Source organism: Macaca fascicularis, chromosome 4, assembly GCF_037993035.2.
Source record: "Macaca fascicularis isolate 582-1 chromosome 4, T2T-MFA8v1.1".
Lineage (NCBI taxonomy): Eukaryota > Metazoa > Chordata > Mammalia > Primates > Cercopithecidae > Macaca > Macaca fascicularis.
The window spans coordinates 132,825,587-132,853,378 of record NC_088378.1 but is presented as its reverse complement, the minus strand read 5'-3'; the positions used below and the strand labels follow the sequence as shown (position 1 = coordinate 132,853,378).

Sequence of the window (27,792 nt, the reverse complement as noted above, 5' to 3'; positions counted from 1 at the left end):
CTGATCTACTGTCTCTATAGATGTACCTATTCTGGACATTTTGTATAAGTGGAATCATACAATATGTGGTCTTTTGTGGCTACTTTCACTAGCATAATGTTTTCAAAGCTCATCTATATTATACTTTTTTTTTTTTTTGGACAGAGTCTCGCTGTGTCGCCCAGGCTGGAGTGTGCAGTGGCGCGATCTCTGCTCACTGCAAGCTCTGCCTCCTGGGTTCACGCCATTCTTCTGCCTCAGCCTCCCGAGTAGCTGGGACTACAGGCGCTTGCCACTGCGCCTGGCTAATTTTTTGTATTATACCATTTTTCAGAACCTCATTCCATTCATCATTGAAGAATATTCCATTGTACGGATAATATCACAGTTTATTTTTCTACTCATCAGTTTATGGACATTACGATTATTTCCTCTTTTTGGCTATTATGAATAATATTGCTATGAACATTTGTGTACAAGAGTTTGTATAGTCATGTGTTGTCATTTTTCTTGGGTATATGTGTAGAAGCAGAATTGCTAGGTCATATGGCAATCCATGTTTAACTTTTTGTTGATAATCCCAACTAACCAGCAAAGTATGAGGTTTATGATTTCTTCACATCCTTGCCAACACTTGTTATTACCTGTCCTTTTGAATTTAGCCATTCTACTGGGTATGAAGTGGTATCTCCTTGAGGTTTTGATTTGCACTTCCCTGATCGCTAATGATGTGGAGCATCTTTTCATGTGCTTTTGTCCATTTGTATATCTTCTTTGAAAAAACATCTATTCAAATTCTTTGCATATATTTAACTGAGTTATTTGTCTTTTTTTGTTGAGTTGTAAGAGTTCTTTATATATGCTGGGTATAACTTCCTTATCGGATATATGATTTACAAGTATTTTCTCTTATTTTTGGGTTATGTTTTCACTTTCTTGATGGTGTCCTTTGAAGTACGATAGTTTTTAATTTTAATGAAGTTCAATGTATCACATTTTTCTTTTGTTTTCCTTGTGTTTTTGATGTCATATCTAAGGAACTGTTGTATGGGGCTGTTTTATGCATAATAGATTTTAAAAAACATTTTATTTTTATTTATTAAATTAAAAAAGTTGAGATGGGGTCCTGTTGTTTTACTCAGGCTGGAGTGCAGTGGCGTGATCATAGCTCACTTGGCTTTGAACTCCTCAGCCTCCTGAGTAGCTGGGACTACAGGCATGTACAATCATGCCTAGCTAATTAATTTTGTGTGTGTGTGTGTGTTTGTGGAGATGGGGTCTTGCTATGTTGATGAGCTGGTTTTGAACTCCTGGCCTCAAGCAGTCCTCCTTCCTCAGCCTTCCAAAGTGCGGAATTATAGGCATGATTAGGACAAAGATGCTTAATGTTCTGACTCCACTAGAGCATAAACCTGGAGGTGGGTCTCGGTTACCCTTATTTTCCAGGAGCCAGAACCCTTGCCAACCTGGGTGCCGTTTTAAAATTGGTAGTTTCAGGACTCAAGCTTATTAGTGTTTGGGGGTGGGTCTAATGCTGATAGAATGGTCATCCATCTGTGAAATAGCAGCCCAGGAATTCCTCTGACGCTAGAGGAAGTGGTCTGTAATGACCAGCTGCATCAGCTGCACCCACTCTGGTCTCTGGAGAAGCCATGCCTCTGGTTTGAAGAATACAACTTCAAGCCACAAGTGCTCAGCAACCAGAGCTGAGGTAGCACCCCCTAGAGGCTTTACCTGAAATGCATCCTGATTGCTAGGTTGTCCCAACTCCCTTGTACTAAGAACCCCTTGACAGACTGGCATCTTTCTCATTGGATAATTAGTGGATATCAGTGTCCACTCTCAAAGGTGGGGCTGTCAAACTTAACCCTGAAGTGTGTCCAGGATTTACATAATCCACAAGAGATGGTTACCGAGCTGCCTAGGTGGGCTTCCTCTGATGAATGGGGTATGGAAGGGGCCACTGTTTGACTACCCTTGTGAACTCTTACATAGATGAAGAGGAGAGCCAGAAGGGTGCACTAAGAGCCTATTAGGGAAAGCTGAGCTTTGAAGTCGGAATGACCAAGTGACAAAGTCAAAGGGCAGACAAGACTGAGGTTGGGGTTGGAGAGCTGAGATTTCAGAGTTAGACAGATATGTTGGGGCCCTTCGAGGAGTAAGTGAAGAAGGCTCTAGTATGTCAGTGTTAGGATGTCTGAAACACACATTTTTATGACAGGTATAGACTTGATGGTGCATTGAGTCCTAAATAGCCAGAATGAAATGTGTGCAATAGTCTTTGCTTCTTCCTTTTCCTGCCATGTAAATGTTGGTGAATATTGGTGTTTCCCAGAGCTCTATCTTCAGTTTTGTTTTCTTCTCACCCTGAACATTTGTGGGAGAGAAGAGAAAAGGTGGAGAGCTGGTATTGCTGGGGGAGATTTGAGGATCTGGAGCTAGTACGTGAGGTAGGGTCTCCACTCATGGTGACGCTGACATGAGGGAATCATAGCAAGTTGAGAACTGGAAAGGGTGCAAGGTTGGTGAGCCGGAGGAAAGACTATATATTGGTGGTGAGTACTGAGTGATTGAACATTGATAGAGAGATGTTGAAAAAGCCAGGGCCAGGACAAACTAGCCAGGAGCATGGTCTTTGTTGATTCCCACAGCTGGCTTTACGTTGCTCTGTGTGGTATGGGGACAGAGGGTCCACTGGCTAAGTTTGAAGGGCAAGCATGGGACTGACCACCATGTCTGCCTCAGATGACCCCTCATCCAACCAATCAACAAAATAGAGGACATGTTAGTGACAGGAATTTTGTCCCGGTCTCTGGCTGTTGGAGCCAGGTGGTAGAGTAATGAGGTAAGGGTACAGGAAACAGTCTTAGCAGGTTAGAATAACAGAGCAAGCCAGTAGTAGTTTGCTTTTTGCTCTTTAAAGTAGTTGAGTGGAGCACATGTGTTAGGAGGAGACTCAGATAGTTCCTGTGTTTATATAGAGCATGCGCAACATGCTGTAAATCCTAGTGGCCTGTATTTCCTCCACATTTGCAGTGGCTTCTAGGATGATAATAGTTTTTGGAAGTGTATGAAAATAGTGGAGTAAGAGCAACAGTTGCTTTGAAAATAGTCCTTCTGGGTGACCATACATGGGGATTCATGTGAATTCTGCTGGCTGTGTAGGAGGATCAGTGGTGGTGTCATTATGGTATGTGTGGTATTTGGAAGATTCTCTGAAAACAGGTTTATTTCCTTTCTGGCCATTGGACAAAGGGGCCAGCCCTGGAGAGCATTCAGCATTGTTCTCTAAAGCAGAAGTCAAAATGGGGAAGAGTAAGGAGTAGCCTGTGGACGTGAGTTTTTTGTTTGTTTGTTTTGGTGAAGTAGGTGGTGTTAGGTTGGGACAAAGGCAGCCATTTCTGAAATAAAGTCCATTGTGAGGGTTTCCCAGGTCTCATCATGGGTCAGGAATGATTGCTGCTATTATTCAAGCTTCTTGGGCCAGTCTTTTACCTGAACGCAGGTGTCAAAGAGGGAACACAGGTGGATATGTGCCAGTGTTAGTTGTCAGAACTACAGTTAGGGCCAAAAAGCAGGGTAGAGCTTCTGAGTCCAGTAATCCAGTGAAATGATTTTCAGAAAATCCTCAAGAGACCGCAGGATGAAGCTATTTAGTCAAGTTCCCCACCAACCTTGAAAGAAAAGGTGATTGATTAAACTCTGAAAAAGATTGTGAACTCTCTCTGGATATGATATAACATCTTCTGTCTTAGTCTAAGAAGAAAGAATGACGGATGACAGAGATTTGTCTTCTGTTTTATCTCCTCTGGTTGGTTTTAGCTAAATTATTCCAGGTTCTGTTTAATGGTTTGTGTTTTATATCAATGATTCATCATTAAGAGCTTATTTTAGGGAAGTTGCCTACTATCTCATTTAAAAAAGCAAAATAACATTTCTCTTTTTAAGATTACAGAAATGATAACTGTTGTGCAAACATATTCAACCTTGAGTAATTCTACCATAGAAGGAATAGATATTATGGCAATAAAATTCAGAAATATTTACCAAGGGGTTAAGAAAAAGCAATATGACATTCTGGATCCAAGAAGGACAGAGTTTGACACAGATTTCTTAGAATTCATGACAAAAATCAATAGTTTAGAGGTAAGTAATTATACCTTATTTTTACTTAGTAAAGCTGAAAAGTAGTCGATAGTACTATCCAGTACTTTTTGTAAATATTCACATATGGTGTTTCTATATTTATGATTTATTTTAAGTTCCTCTTTCATATTGATCAAACATATTTGCAGTGTAACTTTTAAACTACTCCATTAAAGGTTTTGTTTTTTTAATGAATAATGAGCATATTCAATAAAAGACATCAGAGAATAACTAGAAGCCCAAAGGGCTTTTATAGCTAGGATTCTTTTTTTTTTTGAGATGGAGTCTTACTCTGTCACCCAAGCTGGAGTATAGTGGAGTGATCTCGGCTCACTGCAACCTCCACCTCCTAAGTTCAAGTGATTCTCCTGCCTCAGCCTCCTGAGTAGCTGAGATTACAGGCACGTGCCACCACACCCAGTTAATTTTTGTATTTTTAGTAGAGACAGGATTCGCCATATTGGCCAGGCAGGTCTTGAACTCCTGACCTCAGGTGATTCACCCACCTCAGCCTCCCAAAGTGCTGGGATTACAGGTATGAGCCACTGCACCTGGTCTCATTTTTAATTTACATTAAAATTTGTATTTGATTCTTGTGCTAAGGAGCCAATATTATTTTTCCAGCTCAAGAGAGAATTTGTAAACGTTATTCTTTATCAAGTGTGATCAGATTTGAGAACAGATTAGGAAGATGGATCACTCTTCCTGTGGCCTTATGCTTTATGCCTCCGTTCTCTCTGCTGCTATAGAGGGCAGCTCTGAAGAGGCGTTCATATCCTGTGTGTCATAGATTAAGGGACACCAGATGGATGACAGGTAGTCAGAAAGTATGTCAGATGAGACTGTAAGATGTTTTTCTCTCACCTTTTGGGCTATATGACCTCAGTTACTCTCTCCTGTTAACTGAAACTACTGTTAACCTCAGCCCAAAGGAATGTCTCCTCTTGCTGCAGAATTTCCTGGAGACACAAGCAGGGATAAGAATACACTTTGTACACTTTTTGAGTCTGACATCCTTGCCATGAAAGTGAGAAAAATCAGATGTTTTCCTCATGTATTTAAAAAATTCTTTAAAAACTACATTACATGTAACCTGGGCAATATAAATACGTAAGAAAGATCCTAAAATTCTACCACTCTAACGATAACACGTTTTGTTTTTGGCATAGATTTCCTTTCAGTTTTTGTAAGTTAGACTCTTTGATGCTAAGATATATTATATTTTAATTATTACTTTTAGTGTTTGGCTGGTTAGGTAGGGTGGAGTTTGCTTCCAAAATGCTTCGAAAGTTAAATCTTTATGGCAATGGGAAGTTTTGAAAAACTTGTTATCTCTTAAATTATTTTTATGATTTATTGAGAAAGATCATATGTTATAAAGGCTTTATTGTGGTCTTAGATTCAACTTTTAGCTTTCAGTAAATTTAGAACAATATTAACCTTTTAATAGTTAAATAATTTACTTGAGGCATCAGTGTTTTAATTTTTCTTCCTTTTCCAATGTTTGATTCATGGGTGTGGTATATATTAATAGACCATACCAATATGATCCGTACATACAAATGATTTGCAAAGAATGGTTCAGTTCCGTCTTTTGGGTACCGGGAGTTTGGAGTTCACTGTTAGGGGTGGTGGGAATATTTATTTATTTATTTTTATTTTTATATAGACAGGTTCTTGCTATGTTGCCCAGGCTGGTCTTCAACTCCTGGCCTCAAGCAATCCTCCCATCTCCCCCTACAAAAGTGCTAAGATTACAGGCATGAGCCACCACTCTAGGCCAATGGTGGGACTCTTGAAAGAACATTTTCTACTTCTTGTACTTCCTTAGCAGTAGCAAAGAGGTTTCTGAGAGCAGCAATGTCAGAAAATGACATCTGCTGACCCTGGTGTCTATAGCGTCATTACACTGTTCTACCTGAAGTTCTATATATCCCAAAGAAAAATGCTTGTAAGGCACCTTCACTCCTTTTGTAAATTCTCTAGATCAGAAATATCCAATTGGTAATAACCTGCAAAGGCAAACCACATGTCACTTTAATTTTTCTAGTAGTCACATGAATAAAAGTAAAAAGAAGCAGGTGAAATTAATTTTAATACTCTATTCAACCCAATGTGTTAAATGTTTTAAGAGGTCATTAATATAAAATCATTAATGAGATATATTGTATTCTCTTTTTTGTACTAAGTCTTTGAAATCTGGCATGTATTTTACATTTACAGACATCTTGCTTCTACGTAGTGACATTTCAAGTGCTCAGTAGCCACATGTGGCCAAAGTCCATCATACTGGACGATGCAGTTCTTGATACTTAGATGGTAGATGTGTTTGAGGCTTGAGGCTATCTTAATTCTGTAGGAAAGGCATTAACTGTTGTTAAACAAAACCAATCTCTTTAACACCAAAAATCATTTAAATATTAATATTTTATTTTAGGTACAAATACAGGCATTTATGAACAGTAGTTTTGGGAAAATCTTATCTTCTCAGCAGGCTCTTCAGCTACTTCAAAGGTATTCGTAACACTTTAAGCAGTGTAGTTTCTAGGGGGGATAACTTTAAATCTGAAAATACAATTTCAAATTAAAATGTTGTTGGAAATCTCTCCTACATAAACCTTAAAACTTACAAACATAAACCTTTCAATTACCACTAAATAGACTGGTAAAAATTTGAAACAAAGAATGATATGTTCTAATTGAACTTTTTTGGTAGCAGAAAGTCTTTCAACAAGAAAATGAAATTATTTCTCATGTTTCCCCTCCCTGCCCCCAGCCATGTAATATGTTGGGGGTTAATTTTATAGGTATTGTTGGAAAGGGAACAAATAATATTTACTGCTACATACTGAAAGAATTTCTGAAAGTGAGATTATCTAAGAGTAATAGATTCCAAAACTTTCCATTTTCCCTCCTAAGGGCTCCTGCACCTTAAAAAAGAATTGTGTATGCTTAAGATGTACAACGTGATAGTTTTATATATGTAGTGAAATGGTTACTACAACCAAGCCAAATAACATATTCATCATATCACTGAGTTATCTGTCCCCCACATTTTTTTGTGGTATGAGCAGCTGAAATCTTCTCTCCTTTAGCTTCCTTTCCCTCCATCCTAAGAGCACTACTCTCTCAAAGGGCGGGGAATCCCAGATTAGAGGACTAAGCGGGACTAGAAGCCTTTGCCTTTCAGCACAGAGAGGGCTCAAGACCTATGTCAGGAATGCTTGTGGAGCTCTTCCCTGAGAGCCAGCGGATCTAGGGTTGGGTCTGGCTTTGCATAGTACCACGGCTGTAATGATGGAGACCTGGTGAGACCATTGTAAAAAAAGTCAAAACAGAAATAACATGATTTTGACACGTGACAGTACTGCACAGATAGCAGGTACCATTTTCTTGGCGACTTCTGTCTCTGTCTCACTCTCTCTGTCTCTTTCTGTCTCTGTCTCTCTCTTTTTACCTGTAGTATGCTGGTGTCAATTCATTTTATTACCAGAATGTTGTAGTTTTTAGTATTTCCTGTGTGTCATTCAGTCTCTGAATGGAAGTGACATTTAGCTGACAAAGTTGTTTTTATGATTATGGTTATATGGAATTACATGGAATTAACATTGGCAGAAGGTGAGTCAATGTGTTCTCTTCCATCTTTGCTAAACCATTTCCTCACTCATCGTGTAATCCATTTGTCATTTTCTCTTATCTTACTTGAATCCCCAGACTTGTCTAGGTCTCTCTTAGTTATAGGCATTTCTGACCCATTTGTAATTTAAATAATTATTTTTGTTACTCTTGACAGATGTCTGTCTTTTCCATAAGATAATTGTAGGTTCCAGGAGAGCTAGGACTGTACCTCCTATCTTGTTCATTGCTTTATCCTAGGACAATGAATGAGGGCTGGTATGAATATCTGTCAAATGAATGAATGGATATTTACTATGACAGCAGTTCTTAAGTATATTTCTCATTTAGTTTTTAATTATTCAGCTTCAATTGCTTTCAGATTTCAGAAGCTGAACATTCCCTGTCTTCGATCAGAAATAAACCACACAATTGAGCGTATTCTTCAGTACTATGTGGCTGAACTCGATGCTACTAAGAAGGCAAGTGGCATGTTTACAAATAAAATGGCACATTAGCACAAAAAGAAAAAAATCTGAAAATATTTGCCATCATTGTCTCATGCCAAGCTTTTCAGAGTGATTCTTTCACTGCTAAGGAGCATTGACACTCCCTTTTGGATGGGAAGGTGCTTGACAGTATATATTGCTGGACAGCCAGATTTACACCTCTTTGCTCTGAACCGTCTTGCCAGTTATCCCACCATCATTTATTGAATAAGAAGTCCTTTCCTCATTGCTTGTTTTTGTCATTACTGAGTATGTACCCAAAGGAATATAAATCGCTCTGTCATAAAGACACACATGCGCATATGTTCCTTGCAGCACTGTTCACAATAGCAGAGACATGGAATCAACCCAAGTGCTCATCAGTGGTAGACTAGATAAAGAAAAGGTGGTAGATAAGAAAGAACAAGATCATGTCCTTTGCAGGAATATGGATGAAGCTAGAGGCTATTATCCTAAGCCAACTAGAGCAGGAACAGAAAACCAGATACCACATGTTCTCACTTGTAAGTGGGAGCTAAACACTGAGTACACATGGACACAAAGAAGGGAACAGTAGACATTGGGGCCTACTGGAGGGTGGGAGAAGGGAGAGGATCAGAAAAAGTAACTAATGGACACTAAGTTTAACACCTGGGTGATGAAAAAATCTGTACAACTAATCCCCATGACACGAGTTTGCCTAATAACAAACAAACAGGTAACCCTGAACTTAAAAATAAAAGTTAAAAAAAACTATCTTATTGTGACCGTTTTCTGGTGTGTGTATAGCAAAGCACGTTTAAGTGAGTATTTTTACCTATAGAAATATGGGCTCTAGATACTATTATGACAGATACTAATATTATGCAGCTATGTGCTCCTTTTGAATACCTCCTTGAACTTTGGGATAAGGGCAGAAAAAAAATACATGTAATAGGAAATAAAGGTGAAGAGAAAATTAAGTGTCGTATATGGGCAACATCATTGTTTCAAAGTCTCAGGTTACCTCGGATGTGCGTTTACATATTTATTAACTACCTACTGTATATAAAATGTGAATAATGATGAAACAATACAAAGGTAACTGTATATATTTTTTTGCCTTCTCCCTTGTATTGAATTCAAACATTAACACCAGATTTTTAATTACAGCTTTATCACTCTCAGAAAGACGACCCCCCCCTTGCTCGCAACATGCCCCCTATAGCAGGAAAAATACTCTGGGTGAGGCAGCTCTATCGCCGGATAAGTGAGCCCATCAATTATTTCTTTGTAAGCCAATAATTAAATTTTAATATATGGATTTTGGAGGTTTTAATATAACAAATATATTGTATCCTGTAACATTCGTGTCCACTAAAGTAGCCAACGAAGAGCCAATTCTTCTACCAGGCAAGGAAAATTTAGTTTGTAAATATACTTGAGAGAGACAAAGTCAATTCCTTCAGGTTTAGTAGATAAGCCAGTCTAATTACAGTTACCTCAAAGTCAGTGAATCTTATAATTTTATGTCTTTTAATAACACAGGACACTTTGTAAAGCCTTTAAAAAAATAAAAATAAAAAATCTGAAAACATAGTGAAGTACAGGCCTGGCACGGAAGCTTACTTCTGTGTATGGGTAGATAGATCACTGATACATACTCAATGAAGGTGGAGATAAACCCAAAGAGTGTATTCCTGTGTGAAGAACTGCCACTGAGAGCGGAATATAATACAGTTGATTCATTCTCTGTGTCCTTAAGATTATTAGAGTTCTGAAAAACCGGACAGTCTTGGGCCCTGTTGGCATTCTGAAACTGCCAGTTTGTCTTTTCTTTGTCCTTGTTATTTTCTTAAATTTTATTTAAGAGACAGAGTCAGAAGGCGGAATTGGTTTGCCTGATCTCATGTCTTTTGCTTATAGAACAACATAACTACAAAACAGTAGTTTTACAAGTAATTGTATTATTTAAGCATTATTAAATATGAAGATTCCGTTGTTTCTCTTTTGCTGCTATCATTTGTGTCATTGTTCTGAATATTAAAAAAAAAAATTAAAACCCTGAGTCCCTACTCGGGGGACTCAGTTGCTGATTGACTTTGTGGTGGGAGGGCAGAGATTGCCCTGTTTGATATGTGAATCGAAACCTAAATCTTTTGATTTTTACCTAAAGAAATTTTACTATTTATTTATTTATTTATTTATGTGGAGTTTTGCTTTGTCGCCCAGGCTGGAGTGCAGTGGCGCAGTCTTGGCTCACTGCAACCTCCGCCTCCTGGGTTCAAGCGATTCGCCTGCCTCAGCCTCTGGAGTAGCTGGGATTACAGGCACCCGCCACCATGCCTGGCTAATTTTTTTGTATTTTTAGGAGAGACGGGGTTTCACCATGTTGGCCAGGCTGGTCTTCAACTCCTGACCTGAGGTGATCCACCTGCCTTGGCCTCCCAAAGTTCTGGGATTACAGGGGTGTGCCACGGCACCTGGCCAATAAATTTTATTTTATTGTATTTATTTATCTTTTTGAGACGGAATCTCACTCTGTCACCCAGGCTAGAGTGCAGTGGTGCGATCTCAGCTCACTGAAACCTCCGCCCCCCAGGTGCAAGTGATTCTCCTGCCTCAGCCTCCCGAGTACCTGGGATTACAGGTGCCTGCCACCACACCTGGCTAATTTTTGTATTTTTAGTAGAGACGGGGTTTCACCATCTTGGCCAGGCTGGTCTTGAACTCCTGACCTCGTGATCCACCCGCCTCAACCTCGTGATCCACCCACCTCAGCCTCCCAAAGTACTGGGATTACAGGCGTGAGCCACCACACCCGGCTAAGAAATTTTATTTTTATTGTTTGATACATGGTTACCTTTTTTTGTGTGCTGGAATTTAGGAATTTGCCCTGATACTCACAGTTCAAGGAACATCAGTCAATTATATCTTGTCTAAAACAGTGGGATGGGATCAGAAAATGAGGTAGAGACTCTGAATGCCTGGGGCAGGCTGTGGGGCTCGAGACCTCTCTCTCTCTAAACCCTTTCTTTCCTTTTCCAGTCTTCCCTCTATGTACCGATAACGTTTCCCTACTTCTGCCTCTTGCTGATATGGCCTTCCGTATCTCTGTTTTACTGTGAGGCAGAATCTAAACTGGTAGCATAATTATTTGATATCATTTTACATATAAATACTTTCATTATTTGGATATAAAAGCATTCAGCAATCTTTTAAAGTAAATCTTTCTTTTCCCTTAAAAAAACAGAAAAACTCAGACATTTTATCAAGTCCGGACGGTAAAGCTGTCATCCGTCAGTATAACAAGATCTCCTATGTGCTGGTGGAATTCGAAGTGGTCTATCACACAGCCTGGATCAGAGAAATTTCACAGTTACATTACGGTGTGTATAACACTGCAGTGAGCCTGCAAAGTAGGGATTAGGTGATTTTGAATGAGTTCATAGTTCTGGAGAACTTTTTCCATCCCTTCCACATAATCTTAGGATAGTTACAATTTAGATTTAGGGATGCTACAGTGGTTTACTTGTTTACAGTTGTTAACAATATTCTGATTTTACAAGCGAAAATGATCATAACCTTGAAGTTGACATACTTAGGATTTTCCGCTGAATAACAGTATTTGAAAGTAAAAATATCTTTAGGGATATTTCTCCAGACTTTATGAAGGTGTTCATATTCAGTTGTATCATGGTATAGATTCAAATCTCAGTCCCATTCTGGGGAGAAAAATTGCATCCTGCCTTCCTTCCTCTCTCCCTCCTTCCCTTCCTTGCTGTGTCCCTCCTTTACTTTCTCCCTTTTTTTATTACTGAATTTAATTTCAGATTTGAGCTCCAGTAAATGAAGCGTTTTAGTGCACTGTGTCTGTGTGCCTCTCAGGGGAGGGCTTATGTGTTGCCAAGGCTTTGGGTGGAGTTAAATGTGAGACGGGATGGTTCTTAGCCATCATCCAGCCCTCCAGGATGTTGTTTTTGTGCAGGCTCAGTGGTTGGCCAGTTCAGATTCCTGCTTTGTCTCATCTTAACCTTAAGCTCTTAGTTATAATCTCAGCCCTAAACTCTTATCTGTGATCTTGGTGGACCCCTTACCGTGTCCCTTGGTAGAAAGGTTTCTCCCTCCCAAACCAGGGTCTCCACCTAAGCAGAGCACAGCACTGCAGGCACAGGAAGCACCAGTTCTGCGGGTGGGTTGCTGGAACGATGGTGAGAGGAATCACTCCTACTTCTGCCTCTTGGTTCCAGAACTCATGTATTTTAGCTGTGTGGGGACACAGCACTTATCTACAGGCCATTGATTCACAGCATACCTGCATCCTAGAGGACAGTGCCCCAACCCCCACAGGGTGTCGTCCCTAACAGGAACCATAGGTAAGCCTTTAATAAGCCACTTTTATCAGGCCAGCTGTTTCTGGGTGCTGTGCTATATGGAGGACCCTGTGGACTCTAAAGAAAGTCTGTTTATGGAGCAAAACTCTCAAAGGAGCTTCGAGAGGAGCTTAAAACTCAGACTATGGAAAAAGGCAAAAGAGAATTTTTAACAACTGAAGCATATATGAGTTTTGTTTTGGTTCTACAATGCCGTGCACTTAAATTTTTTTTTTCTCCTGGTGGTTTTTCTGCCCCCAATACCCTTTCTCTTATCTGCACATATTCAAAAACAAGCTCTACAGTCACGTGTTTCATACAGCCTTTCCTTATTCTTCCTGGCAGAAAATAATAATTCCTCCAGAGATCACCACACACTTTATCTGTAGCTCTTTCTCATGACACTTACTGCTTTATAAATCTATCCTGTGTCCCCTACACATTCCAACGTTACCCTCTATGTCTGTTTCATCTGATATCCTTTAAAAAATGGTCACATTTAACATTCATACAGTGCTCACCATGTGCCAGGCTTTGTCTCAGCATGTTACATGTATTATGCAAATTACTTTAATCCTAACAGCAACCCTCCAAGGAACTATTATTAGCCTTGTTTTACAGATGAGAAAACTGAGGCACTGACACATTAAGTGGCTTGCCCAAGATCACACAGCTCATTCAAATTCAGATAGTCTGGCTCCCAAATCCGTTCTCTTAACAATTGTACTGTACTGTTTCTAATAGTGCCAAGAATGATGCCAGGCATGCTTGGGGGCTCTTAAAATATTTAAAAATGTCCAATAAGGAGACATTAGACAATCTTGATGAATAATGATTTTCTCAAGTTTCCTGAAGAGTTTGTTCCCGTTGAGAATATCAGTTGGCCCCTATTGGGTGCAATATACTCATTGCAGTGGATTGATACCCAGGAGAAGTGGTCGCATACAAACAATATGAAGTAGAATTCTTTCACACTTTCAATACGAAGTAGAATTCTTTCATGTTTTTTCACAAGTAAAACAAACCACCAGAATTCTTTAACGTCTTTTATTTCATTTCAGAAAAATAAATTTCTCTGGAAGGCTTCCTTTATCCTAGTGATGTGACTGTATTTGGCTACCTAGGAGTTTGTAGTGATAATTAGATATGTAGCATCAGCCTCCTTTAGTTGGTTGCTCTGTAAAGTTTCTCTGATGGTGATTCACATAGGATGAAATGCTTGTTTTGTTCCAGAGCAGAATTCCTGGCTGTCATTATTGGTCCATTTTAGTTGTCTTGTTGACCTTTTTGTCTTTTCAAGCAAGCTAATTTCACTGTTCAAAAGTTCTTTTGGAATCTCCTTGATAGGATAAGTGATTTATTTATTTATTTATTTTTATTTTACTTTAAGATCTGGGATTTCTGTACCTATCCACCCGTCATCTAGGTGTTAAGCCCTGCATGCATTAGGTATTTGTCCTAATACTCTCCCTCCTCTTGCTCCCCACCCCCCAACAGGCCCTGGTGTGTGCTGTTGCCCTCCCTGTGTCCGTGTGTTCTTATGGTTCAACTCCCACTTATGAGTGAGAGCATGCAGTGCTTGGTTTTCGGTTAGGATAAGTGATTTCTAACACATCTTAAACAGATTCTAAATGAGTTGGATAAAATTTTAAGTTGAAATTATCATGAAACCTGCATCATTAAGGGCCATATCAAGACTAATTTTATCTGATGAGTAAAAGTCAACTAACTTCAAAGAGATATACAAACTATTTTCATTTTACTGGAAGTTTGATGTGGCCACATTCAACAAAACAATGTGAAGGTTGGAAGATGTGGTGATTGTGATAAAATTCTCATGTTAGTAGTGTTTGTTAATACAAGATGTAATTCAAACTAGCATATACTAGTCTATAATAAATGTTTTATTATTATGCCTGTAGAAGTTCTTTGTGTTAAGCTAACAAATAATCTAAGGCTACCCAGTAAGAACTGCTTGGGCCTATGTATTTCAATTCATAATAAAATAGATATCTGAAAATGCCTGTTTATATGAATGATGTTTATGTGAGATGTAGTGTAAAACATCTTCCCTCCATTCTAGGAGTTCACAACTCAATGATATTTAATAAATATTTCTTACTGATATTGAGCCTAATTATCAGAAATTCAGGATGGAGATTTAATTTAAATAAACCTCTTTAAAGAAGACAGTTTGGGGTCTGAGTGGGAACGAGTTTGAAATGAGGTGGGGTATCTTTTGTGATTCTAACCATCTTCTGGTTCTTTCTCAGGGGTCAACTCATAATCCATAAGATAAACTAACATAGATCTCTTCAACCCTCTCAGAAAAATATTGCAATTCATAGCACAAAGCACCATTCTTGGTCAATGTTTCTCTCCCTGGATCTGATTTTATGGCTTCTCAGACACTCTTCATTCATTTATCTTTGTTTTGAGTATTCACTATGTGCCAGACGCTGTGCCTTAGCATCTGGGGCACCTAAAACATTTCCTTTGCCCTCAAGAAGTTAGTAGTCCAGGGGGCAAGACAGAAACATAAACAGAGCTGGAAGCAGAAAGGAAATTCAGAATGAGTTAATGTCAATCATTATTTATTTGTAGCTTTACAAGCCACGCTTTTTGTGCGACATCCAGAAACAGGGAAGTTGCTGGTTAATTTTGATCCCAAAATTTTGGAAGTTGTTCGGGAAACTAAGTGCATGATAAAAATGAAGTTGGATGTACCAGAACAGGCAAAGAGGTTGCTAAAATTGGAAAGTAAATTGAAAGCAGACAAACTGTATTTGCAGGTAAGATAGATTATGTTTTCTAATTATATTTGAAGGAGCTTTTTGGTTTTAAAAAAAAATATATATATATGTATACACATATCCCTGCAGTTATGCTTCATGGCATTGAGGGAAAATTTGTTAATATGTTGATTCTTGATAGAATTAAAATGCTGACTTGCAAACCAAAGAAAAGATTGGAAATGGAAAGCAAAAAGTGAGAAGATTATCAGAAACCAGATTTAGGTTTCTGAATAATGACAGTGACGAAATAGCAAGTTTCAAAAAATATTAATGTAATTTTATAGATCTTGTGCATTAAATTTTATAATATACTTATCCTAGAATATTTATAAGATATAAATTAATAAAGTGGGGTGACAGTACAATACGAGTAGAGATGATTGTCAACATTGTGAGGCAAAAAGGAGCATTATTTCAATTAAAGTTCACTAGTGCGGCAAACTAAAATCTAACAAAATGAAAACGGCAGGCAAAAACTGACATTAAAATGTACTGCTGGGCACGGTGGCTCACGCCTATAATCCCAGCACTTTGGGAGGCCGAGGTGGGTGGATCACTTGAGGTCAGGAGTTCAAGACCAGCCTGGCTAACATGACGAAGCCGGGTGTGGTGGTGTGCACCTGTAATCCTGGCTACTCGGGAGGCTGAGGCAGGAGAATTGCTTGAACCTGGGAGGTGGAGGTTGCAGTGAGCCGAGATCACACCACTGCACTCCAGCCTGGGCGACAGAGTAAGAAAAAGAAAAAAAGTACCATCAAGGGTTGGTGATTGATTCAACCTTTGATTCAAAGGTCGAATCAAAGTATATTCAAATCCTAACACATTGTTTCTAAAATGTTTGGCAAGAGTTAAGTAACATGAGAATTTCTTTAGAAAGCCAGTTAAAATAGCAAGCTGCATTAACTCATCTTCTTTGGTTTTCTTGGCAGGCTGTGGACATGTATTTTGGGAATGCAGGAAATTATATAAATGCAAGGACATTTTTTCCCAGTACAATTAGTAATAGCAAAAGACTAGAGTCTAACCTCAACAATTTTCTGATTAAATATGAGTTATAAGATAACTACACAGACATTAGTGGAACAGCTGAGTATTCAATGAGAAAATGAACTCTATTTCTGTGGTACAAAATTTTTATTTTTATAATCAATAATATAATAAATAAATTACAGACTTTTCCTGTTGTTTTTTTTTTTTTTTTTTTTTTAGACGGAGTCTTGCTCTGTTGCCAGGTTGGAGTGCAGTGGCATGATCTCGGCTCACTGCAACCTCCGCCTGCTGGGTTCAAGCGATTCTCCTGCTTCAGCCTCCCGAGTAGCTGGGACTACAGGCGTGCGCCACCATGCCCAGCTAATTTTTGTATTTTTGGTAGAAACGGGGTTTCACCATGTTGGCCAGGATGGTCTCGATCTCTTGACCTTGTGACCCATCCACCTCAGCATCCCAAAGAGCTGGGATTACAGGCCTGAGCCACTGCACCCGGCCTATTGTTTGTCATTTTTATGATAGCCCTCCTGGTGAGTGTGGGGTGATATCTCCTTTTGATTTTGTTTTCATTTCCCTAATGGCTGGTGATTGTTGAGCATCTTTTCATGTGCTTACTAACCTTTTGCATACTTTCCTTCAGCAGCATCTATTCAGATCCTTTGCTCATTTTTAAATTGAGTATTTGTCTATTTTTTTGATTTTAAAGTTCATTTTAGGTTTTAAATACTAGTCCCTTATCAGATATATGATTTGCAAATTTCTTTTCCCATTTTTTTGGGTTGTATTTTCATTTTCTTGATGGTGTTCTTTGAAGCACAAACATTTTAAATTTTGCTGAAGTCCAATTTATCTACTTTGTCTTTTGTGTTTTTGGTGTCATATCTAAGAAACCTTTTTCAAATCCAAAGTCATGAAGATTTATGCAATGTTGTCTTGCAGCAGTTTAGCTCTTACCAAAATAGTATTTATTTTTATTTTTATATTTTTTTAAACTAGAGTAACATTAGCATTGTAGAAACTGGCTTTGGCATCAAAAGCTACACATGAGCTTTTTTACTGGCTAGCTGTGATTTTGGAGGATTGGGTTTAAATGTACTGTTATAAATCGAAGCTAATATAGTTTGCATTACACTTACAAGATTTTAGCTAGTATTGAACAATATCAAGAAAGTCAAAGTTCTTTAGCCAGTGTCAAGTATAAATAAAACTTCAACTACAAGTAATGTGTAAAGGGGAAAGAGGAATCAAGAGCTTTGAAACTATTAGGTAAAAATTGAAACAGTTTAAGATTATTCATTTGGAGATAAAGTAACTTGAATCCGCATTTCCCACACCATAGTGTAGTAAATGACAAAATAGTGAAAAATTGATCATCATGGATCATCTTTAAAACAACATCTAAGAGATATTGTAAAACCTTATTCTGTTTGTGTGGAAAAGCTAAATTTATTTTGACTTATGAAAGCAAGTGTGGCATCAGTGATAAGATGAGTACGTTTTAATGTGTCAGAAGATGAGGAACAAAAGAGGAAATGTGTAATGACAGATATCACAAAAAGATAATTCAAACTACTTAATATACATCTAGACAGACAAATAATAAATATGAAAAATGAAGATGTAGAAATTGCTATTGACTTGTTTAAAGGAGATGCTCAGGTAATTTACGGGTACAGAAAAAGTATGGTAAAACAGCATAAGTTTAAATGGGCAGCTGTCATCATGGCAGGACCAAGAGGAAACTGGGATTATGAAACCTTCCTGGCATGAATCAAAACGTGACTGCTACTTTAAAATGAATTAAAATAAAACATGCCATTTCAACTTCCTACAGGGTCTTCTGCAATATTATGATGAGTTATGTCAGGAAGTGCCTTCTGTGTTTGTCAATCTGATGACCCCTAAAATGAAAAAGGTTGGTATTGCTGAAGGTTTATATTGATTTTCCTGTTATTTAAAATTCGATTTCGGTTCTATAAATTATGGATTTTGAAACATCTATTCTTCTTTAGACCCTCTATCTTTCTAGTTCAATTTTATAGCTCTTTTTTTTTTTCCTACAGTATTTCTTGTCTAAGTTTCGTTGCCTTTGAAAAAACAACTAAATCCAAATCATGAGCACTTTTTCTGAAAATTCATGATTGTTTCCTGCACAGTCAAAGATGGTTAAAAATAAAAAGTCATCTTTATTTGGTGTAACAGAGGGAAAATATATGTAAGAAAATATAACATACAATATTTGCAGATGATAAATCCTCTTCTATAAGTACAGACGCTCCTGTTAATAGAAGCAGTTGTGTTTTTACCTCCTTTAGGTGGAATCTGTGTTGAGGCAAGGACTCACAGTGTTAACGTGGTCGTCTTTAACACTGGAAAGCTTCTTTCAAGAAGTTGAATCAGTTTTGGATATGTTCAATCAACTTTTAAAGAAGGTATGATCTATACATTCAAAAAGCTATCAACATATATACTCAGGATATAAGTAATAGTTTGATTATTATGAAAGCTCTTTAAAGGGTATGACTTTTAACTAAAAGGACATCCATTAGGTTTAAAATATAACGCTTTGGGCCGGACACGGTGGCTCACACCTGTAATCCCAGCACTTTGGGAGGCTGAGAGGGGTGGATCACGAGGTCAGGAGTTTGAGACCAGCCTGGCCAACATGGTGAAACCCCGTCTCTACTAAAAATACAAAAATTAGCTGGGTGTGGTGGTGGGCGCTTGTAATCCCAGCTACTCGGGAGGCTGAGGCAGGAGAATCGTTTGAACCCGGGAATTGGAGGTTGCAGTGAGCTGAGATCATGCCATTGCACTCCAGCCTGGGAGACAGGGCAAGACTCCGTCTTAAAGAAAAAAAAAAAAGCTTTATATTTCTTTTACTGGATTGGGGTCTTCATTTAAGATTGCTTTTTTCTTATCCCTGAATTACCTTGCCTTTAATATGTTGAAATGACGGTTCAACTTCACACTATAGCTTAGAATATGGGATAATTGTAGACTGTCAAAAGTGGCAGAGGAGAGTGTTTAAATATTAATAATAATGCATTTAATATTAACTAGATTAGATGATCATCAAATTGAAGATGGTCTATTGATTTCTGACGTGTTGGCTACATAGAACATGACCGTCATTTTAGATGTGCTGGTCTGTCTGCCATGGCAGCGTGGTGTAATACACAAACTCAGGGGCTTTGGAGTTAAATAAGGATTCTCTGCCTGTTACTAGCTATGTGTTCCTTACCAGGTTGCTTTACTTCTCAGAGCCTTGGTGTCTTTAGTTGTAAAACTGGGATATCAATGCCTCCTGTGCTGGAATCAGGATTAAAGGAGATAACACATATAAGGTTATGGCACATGTTATTGCTCAAGAAAAATTTAGTTTTATGTCAAGCTTTCTTTGCAGATGTCCTCCTAAAATGTTCACCAAATTATGCCTGGCTCAATATGCAAGTTTCTAGATTTAGCCTTTTAAATTAATTTATAACTCAAGCCTGTTTTGGATGAAAACCTAGCTCTAAAGGAAAGAAGAGTTTTTTTTTCTTACATTTTTCTTCCTTGTAGATCAGTGACTTGTGTGAAATGCATATTGATACAGTTCTAAAGGAGATAGCCAAAACTGTGTTGATTTCTCTGCCTGAAAGTGGTGCTATCAAAGTAGAAGAGATGTTGACCCTCAATGAGGTATGCATTTGTTCATTAAATTAGAATCACAAAAATATTGGCTTATAAACCTAAAATGTGAAATTTCAGTCTAAAAGTAGAAACCTGGGTCAGTAGCATTTAGACTTTTTTTTTTGGACATTCTCTGCTCCAAGGACTTTCATACCTTCAACGGCAAAAGCCCTGGCCACACCCTAGACTAACATTTTGTTGATATCCTAAGCCTAATGCTGGCATTTCCTGGGGCTCTGTAAGTGGTTCACAGCTCTTCTTCCACTGTGCATGGCTACCAGGGCCATATCATCTTTCTCGTGGCTTTAACTCCAACATACTTTCCCTCTAAGTCATTCGGAAACCTGGAAATCATCTAGACTCCTTTCCTCACCCCTTCATTTCCTATATCCAGCCAGTCCTGAGAGGCTTAGCCGGGACTTTTTTTTTTTTCTTTTTCTTTTCTTTTTTTTTTTTTTGAGATGAAGTTTCACTCTTGTCACCCAGGATGGAGTACAATGGTACGATCTCAGCTCACTGCAACCTCTGCCTCCCAGGTTCAAGTGATTCTTCTGCCTCAGCCTCCCAAGTAGCTGGGATTACAGGTGTGCACCACCATGCCCAGCTAATTTTTGTATTTTTAGTAGAGACGGGGGTTTTGCCATGTTGACCAGGCTGGTCTCGAACTCCTGACCTCAGGTGATCCACAGCCTTGGCCTCCCAAAGTGCTGGGATTACAGGTATGTGCCACTACTCCCAGCCTAGGATTTTTTTCTTACTCAGATTTTGCTTGAATTTCAGCCTGTCTTTCCCTTTCTAGGTCAGGCCCTTACTGCTCATTTTGACTTTAGCAATTCATTTGGTGATCCAACTGGTCTCACTGCTTCCATGTTTGCCCTGACACATCCATCCACATTGCCATCAAATCTGATTGTGCAACACCCCAGCTTAAATCCTTCTTGGCAGTGGCACATAGTCTTTGCAGGATAAAATCTAACCTCTTCAGCATTGTGTTATGTTGAAACTATTTGGATACCTATTTATCCTCCATTGACTCAAAAGCACAAAGACAGGAACCCTGTTTAATCACTTTCAAGCCCCAGCACATAATGTGACCTCTCTCATAAATTCAAGACATGAATTTACGTCTTGAACTGAACTCTTTCTTTCTCCTTCCTTCCTTCCTTCCTTTCTTCCTTCCTTCCTTCCTTCCTTCCTTCCTTCCTTCCTTCCTTCCTTCCTTCCTTCCTTCCTTCCTTCCTTCCTTCCTTCCTTCCTTCCTTTCTTTCTCTCTCTCTCTCTCTCTCTCTCTCTCTCTCTCTCTCTCCCTCTTTCTCTCTCTCTCTCTCTCTCTTTTTTTGAGACAGGGTCTTGCTCTGTCACCCAGGTTGTTCTGCTGTGGTGTGGTCATGACTTACTGCAGCCTTGACCTCCTGGGCTCAAGTGATCTTCCCATTTCAGCCTCCCAAGTAGCTGAGATTACAGGTGCATACCACCACACCTTGCTAATTAAAAAAATTTTTTTGTAGAGACAGGGTTTTACCATGTTACCCAGGCTGGTCTTCAACTCCTGAGCTCAAGTGATCCACCCACTTTGGCCTCCCAAAGTGCTGGAATTACAGATGTGAGCCACCATGGCCAGCCTTAAAATTATTTGTTCTCAGTTTTGGGGTCTTGGCTGTAACTGAGACCACACCAAACAACCCATTACATTAAATTAGTTAATTATTTTAGTTTTTTGAGATGAGATCTGCCACCCAGCCTAGAGTGCAGTGGCAAGATCATGGCTCACTGCAGACTAGAATTCCTGGGTTTATGTGATTCTCCTACCTCATCCTCCCAAAGTGCTAGGATTATAAGTCTGAGCCACCTTGCCCATCTGGTGACCCATTTTAACATCCTGTTCTTGGTGTGGTCAAGTTTCAGATGATTATATCTTCCAGATTGGTTGCTCCTGTATCATTATTGATTAAGCTTTTTATGCTTAAAGTTTATTTTGTTTGATATTGAAGTAATTATACCAGCTTTTCTCAGGTTACTGTTTTTCAGATGTGTCTTTTTCCGTTTTATGACTTTCATCCTTTTTGGCTTCTCCTATTTTAGATTTTGTTCTTGTAAAGAACATTTAACTGTGTTTTATTTTTAATGTATTCTGAAAGTCTGTTTTTAAAAAGCTGGTAATTTTGACCTATTTACATTAATTGTAACTATTAATATTTTTGGAAATACTTCTACTCCCTGCCCTCTTTTTAAAATTTATTGACTTACCTATTTCTATACATTATTTTGTATTCTTTTTCAAATATGTCTTATCTTTTTACATAATCTTTTTTCTCATGTCTTTATTTTTCTCGAGACATTAAAAAATATTTTATATTTTGCAACATAATTTCACTATCTGAAAAAAATGGGTGAGTCTAATTCTGCTCTGTGCTGTTTCTACCAACTCTTGCCCAGAGTGGCTTGTTTCTTCCTGTTTTTTACGTTTTTGGATCGGGAGGTAACACACACACATCTATTTGTGGGAATGCTGGACAGCCTTGGTTGAGAAACTGTTTCTTTTTATTTATTTCTATGTGGTGCCTAGGAGTTTCACCAACTTGGGACAACTTTATAAAAGTTAGTTTCTCAGAGGATAGAATTTCCAAAACTTCATAGATTTATGTAAGGGTAAGCTAGTTGTAAATTCCTGAGGGAGAATTTGCTCCCTGCAGCCCAGAGCCTCAACCAAGGTAGTTGACTTTCTTTTCTAGTCCATTCTTTCCCTGAGGGCTTAGCCCTTGATTCGCATGATATTAAGCAAGGATGGGGATGGGGTAGGTCTCATTTCCAGCCTCTCACCCTTGGGAAGGATCCAAGGCCTTATTTATTTATTTATTTATTTTTGGTTATTAAAAAAACAAAGCCCCATAGAAGCGATGGTTTCAGGTTGCTTTTTATTTTAGTTTCTATGCTTAAAAAAATTGAGATATAACATATACTCAGAAAAGTGCACAAATCTTAAGCGCACCATTCAATGAATGTTTCCATACGATACACTCTTGTAACTATCTCCGTGGTCAAGATAAGGAACACTTTCTGTATCCCACATGATTCCTTTGTGCTTTACTCCAGCCAATAACACCTCCCTCCCACCCATAAAAGTAATCACCATTTGACTTCTATCACTGTATATTAGTTTTGCCTGTTTTTGAACTTCATATAAATGGAATGGTGCAGCATATGTTCTCTATTTCTGGCTTCTTTTGCTCAGTGTTATATTTATGAGATTCATCTTTGCAGTTGTGACACATTCATTCTTTCATTTCAACTTCTCATTGCTCTATAGTATTCCATAATATGGATTTAGTACAGTTTATTTGTTCATTCTACTCTTGAGGGCATTTAGATTGTTTATAGCTTTTGGTTATACACTAAGCATTCTTGTAAATTTTTTTTGTGGACCTAAGCACTAATTTGGTGTATATATACTCCAAAGGGAAATTGTCAAGTCATAGATTATGAATATATTTAGCTTTAATAGAAATTGTCTTTTTAGAGTTTGTCTCTGAACTAGGAGCCAGACAAGTTCATGCATTACATTTGATTGAAATGTCTCTTTCTAAGTTTTAAAAATCATTTCCCACTCCCCACTCTTTGTTTTGGCTGGCAACTTTTTTATTGTGGTAAGATATATTAACATAGCATTTACCATTTTAACCATTTTAAGTGTACAATTTAGTGGCATTAGGTACATTCACAATGTTGTATAACCATCACAACGATCTGTTTCCAAAACTCTTTGATCATCTCAAACTAAAACTCTCTACCAATTATACACTAATTCTCCAGTGGTAGTGCTAAGTCTCAAGAGTGTGAGCCAAGATGCAGGAGGCAGAATTCTGAAGAGCATTCTTGCGGAGCAGTGTGCCCAGTCACTTGCCCTGGAGTGATCTAAGACCTAGTTAGAGTTGGGCTGTCTTCTCACAAACCTACCATCAAGTGGCCATTATAGTGAAGCCAGAGTATGATTTGTAATGACAGGGCAAGTTGGATCACACTCCTGAACAGCAGTGAGTTTTGGAAGCACAACATACGTAACACGAATTTTTTTGAGGCAAAGTTGCTTTGGGTCAAACAGTGGTTTCAGATCGTATTTGGGAACCAGGGCTATTTGCAGTCAGGGCAGTGTTCCTTGTCTTGGCGCATCCAAGGGTGGTTTAGGACAGATTATGTGAATTATTAAAAAGCTTTCTTCTGTTAGTTTCCAATTGTTCTTTCTGTCCTGTGATCCTAGGGCTGATAGCACTTTTCTCCTTGGCCAGCTGGCTCCCTTTTAGGCTTTGCCAATGGGTGTGCTGGAAGGATGCTGGAGGAGAGAAAAGGGACTTGCTCTTTCCTGATTTGCCTCCTATTCCTGACACTACTGCATCCACAACAACTCTTCACTCTGGCAGCAGCACTTAGTCACAGGCCTGGCTTTCCCAGCCCTTCCAGAGCCAGCCCCAGGTGCCTTTCATGGTACCAGCATCATGAGGTCCCTCTCTGAGCTCCTGAGGTAGCAACGCCAGCTGGGCAGCCCCCTCACTTCTCTGCTCCAGGTTCTAATAACTCCATCCTCCTCGCAAGTCCTAGGGATGCCAGCTGCTTCCTGCTGTTACTGTTATATCTCTGTGTTCCGTCAGTGTCACTGTTAGCATTGTGAGTCCTTTTAAAGGAGGAGACCACCCCTCATATTGTCTTATGCCCAATTTCTGCCTCCAAAGAAAGAAGTAAAAACTAAAAGGCAGAAATGAAATCCACAGGCAGACAGCCCGGCGCCGCACCCTGGGCCTGGTAGTTAAAGATCGACCCCTGACCTAACCAGTTATGTTATCTATAGATTCCAGACATTGTATGGAAAAGCACTGTGAAAAGCCCTGTCCTGTCCTGTCCTGTCCTGTCCTGTCCTGTTCTGTTCTGTTCTGTTCTGATTACCGGTGTATGCAGCCCCCAGGCATGTACCCACTGCTTGCTCAGTCAACCATGACCCTCTCATGCAGAAAGGGACAGGAATTGCTCACTCGGGGAGCTCGGTTTTTGGAGTCGTGAGACCCTCTCACGCGGAAAGGGACAGGAATTGCTCACTCTGGGAGCTCGGTTTTTGGAGTCGTGAGCCTGTGGATGCGCCCAGCTGAATAAAGCCCTTTTCTTCCACAACTCAGTGCCTGAGGGGTTCTTGTCTGTGGCTCATCCTGCTACACTTTAACTGTGTTTAACCCATCCTCCATATTAAATTCTCTAATTCTATTTGTTACAATAGCTGGTGTGTCTTCCGTTTTCCTGACGGGAGCCTAACTGATAACTTCTATCTCGATAGATGTACCAATGGAATAGAAAATCAAGGAAATGTTATGATCCAAGTTAAACACTGTTAAATAATTAATGAGTATTAACAATTCTGTCAACAAAATCAACTTAGGGCCGGACGTGGTGACTCAACACCTATAATCCCAGCACTTTGGGAGGACAAGACAGGTGGATCACTTGAGCTGAGGAGTTTGACACCAGCCTGGCCAACATGGCAAAATCCCGTCTCTACTAAAAATACAAAAATTAGCAGGGGGTGGTGGTGCACGCCTGTAATCCCAGTGGAAGGAGAGGCCAGCTAGGCTTCTTAAGTCGAGTAAAGGCTCAGAAAGCTGTGAAACTCACTCATTTCCTGCATCAAGCCTTACTTTAGTCCTAGATAAATAATATTGAAGCTATATGTTCAAAATATTCTTAACACCAGGATTTGTGCATGTGTTTTCTTCCCCAAGAAAGCTATAAACAGTGAAAATTTTGCTGTAAGCTTCCCTGTGTCCTCTCTCCCTTCCCCACGCTGAAACTAAAAGGAATGTTAATTGCCCATTTGTCTATGATCAGCAGACCTTATCTAGGCTTCCAATTCTGATTCCTTGTAAAAATACTTTGTAAAATCCTGTGAGATCCTGTCTCCTTTGCCATGCCGCTGCAAAGTCATAAAGTAGATGAAACCTAAGTTGCAATTCCGGTTTTCCTCAAAATCTAAGACATTTAATTGTTTTTGTTTCTTGCTCTAGTAACATCTCCCCACCGCACCCGCACGTATTTCCCGCCTTAAAAAGTTTAAAAAGTGATAAAAGAATCTAACACTGGCTACCTGCTCAGGACCCCTTCCACGCTGTGGAAGCTTTGTACTGTCACTCTGCTCAATAAAGCCTACAGCTTTTTTTCTCTTAGTCCATGTCTCCATCACTCACCGCAGGTGGCCACCACGCCAATTCTTTGGCGTGGCTAAGGCAAAAACCTTTAGCGTTACACCAGCTACTTGGGAAGCTGAGGCAGGAGAATCCTTTGAACCTGGGAGGCGAAGGTTGCAGTGAGCCGAGACCGTGTTTGCTCCAGCCTGGGCCACAGAGCGAGACTCTGTCTAAAAAAAAAACAAAAAAAGTCAACTTGGCTCTACAGAAACACGAGCACATTAGTAGTTGCCAGAGCTGTGGAGACGGGGAATGGGGTGACTGCTAATGAGTATAGGGATGCTTTCTGAGGTGATGAGAATATTATGGAATTAGATAGTGGTCATGATTGCACAAGTCTGTGAATATACTAAAAACCAATAAATGGCACACTTCACAAGGTTAATTTTGTAGAATGTGGATTATATCTTAATTAAAACAAAATTTAAAAATCAATGTAACTGTCTCCTAGTCCCTGGCGTGCCTCTAAGGCACTTCTTTAGTATTCAGTCTGTTTCTTACTGAGTTGTAAGAATGGTCTTAGTCCTCAAGGACTAGCAAGTCTTCTCAAGAAGAGATGGAGTCCTTACTAGGACAGGACGCTTTACTTTGTGTGGCCTCAACTATTCATGACATCTTACAGAGGTAATATTTGCAGTGACATTATTTTGCCACTTGTTGAACATAAGAGGAAGGTGGCTGAGCCACTCGATTGCCCGCTGACACAGGACATCTGCGCAGAGGAATGTGTGCATCTAAGTTTCTTACCCTTGGCATTGATGGCAGCGTGGGTCATTGTGATTATGTGGAGTGGCCCAATTCAGCAAGGATTAATAAAGTTTGTTTTGCACATGTTCTTTGATCAGAGTTCAGACACAGGGATGGAATTGAGGCACAGGGATTGTGTATGGGACAGTATCAGTGAAGATCCCAGTAGGGTGAGATACCCCAGCAGTCCCAGTGGTAGGAAGTCGTCACCACCACTAGGGCTGAAGGGACCAGGGAAGAAAATTGTGCTTTCAGAGCCCAGTAGAAGCTGAAGCCATGTGGAAGGGCTCTACCAGAGATGCAACCTCCAAGCAAGGAGGGAATGGGAAAGAAATACCTCACTTTCTCACTCCTGTAGCTCTCCTGTCTTCTCTTAGTGCCTCCTCTTGGGTTAAACCCAACTGGAAGTCAGAGAATGAGGGAATCCCACTACATAGGGCATGGCAGAGAAAAGTAGAGAATGGTTGGCAGGACATGGAGTGTCTGGCAATATGGCTTTGATGGAGTGACAGGGAGTATTCATAATTAAAGTCATGTAAATAATTTTCACAATCAGAGCTTTTGGCACATTGCTGACTGCTGTTGTATCCATTTTTCCTTCCTTCTGGTTCTATGGAGAAAGTTTCCACCTCTCTTCAAAACCGAGGTCCTCCAAATGGGCTGTTGATTCCATGCCTACCTGTCTTCTCGGTGACCTTGTTCTACCAGTTTTCCTTTCTCCTGTATCTTCAGCATTGTCCTCTCCACGGGGTCCTTCTCACCAGCAGTATCATATGCTGTCATGCTT

At 39.4% G+C, this 27,792-nt stretch overlaps 1 protein-coding gene across 1 annotated transcript in view; it reads left to right on the top strand.

Moving 5' to 3' along the window:
• The window catches only part of DNAH8 (dynein axonemal heavy chain 8), a 314,891-nt gene that overhangs the window by 47,251 nt on the left and 239,848 nt on the right, over positions 1–27,792 (top strand). Inside the window, exons 12-20 of the mRNA XM_065544087.2 lie at positions 3,928–4,125; positions 6,563–6,639; positions 8,123–8,222; positions 9,381–9,500; positions 11,461–11,596; positions 15,185–15,372; positions 18,197–18,277; positions 18,678–18,794; positions 19,927–20,046. Of these exons, the coding sequence (XP_065400159.1) occupies positions 3,928–4,125; positions 6,563–6,639; positions 8,123–8,222; positions 9,381–9,500; positions 11,461–11,596; positions 15,185–15,372; positions 18,197–18,277; positions 18,678–18,794; positions 19,927–20,046 (1,137 nt within the window). The remainder of the gene's footprint in view (positions 1–3,927; positions 4,126–6,562; positions 6,640–8,122; positions 8,223–9,380; positions 9,501–11,460; positions 11,597–15,184; positions 15,373–18,196; positions 18,278–18,677; positions 18,795–19,926; positions 20,047–27,792) is intronic.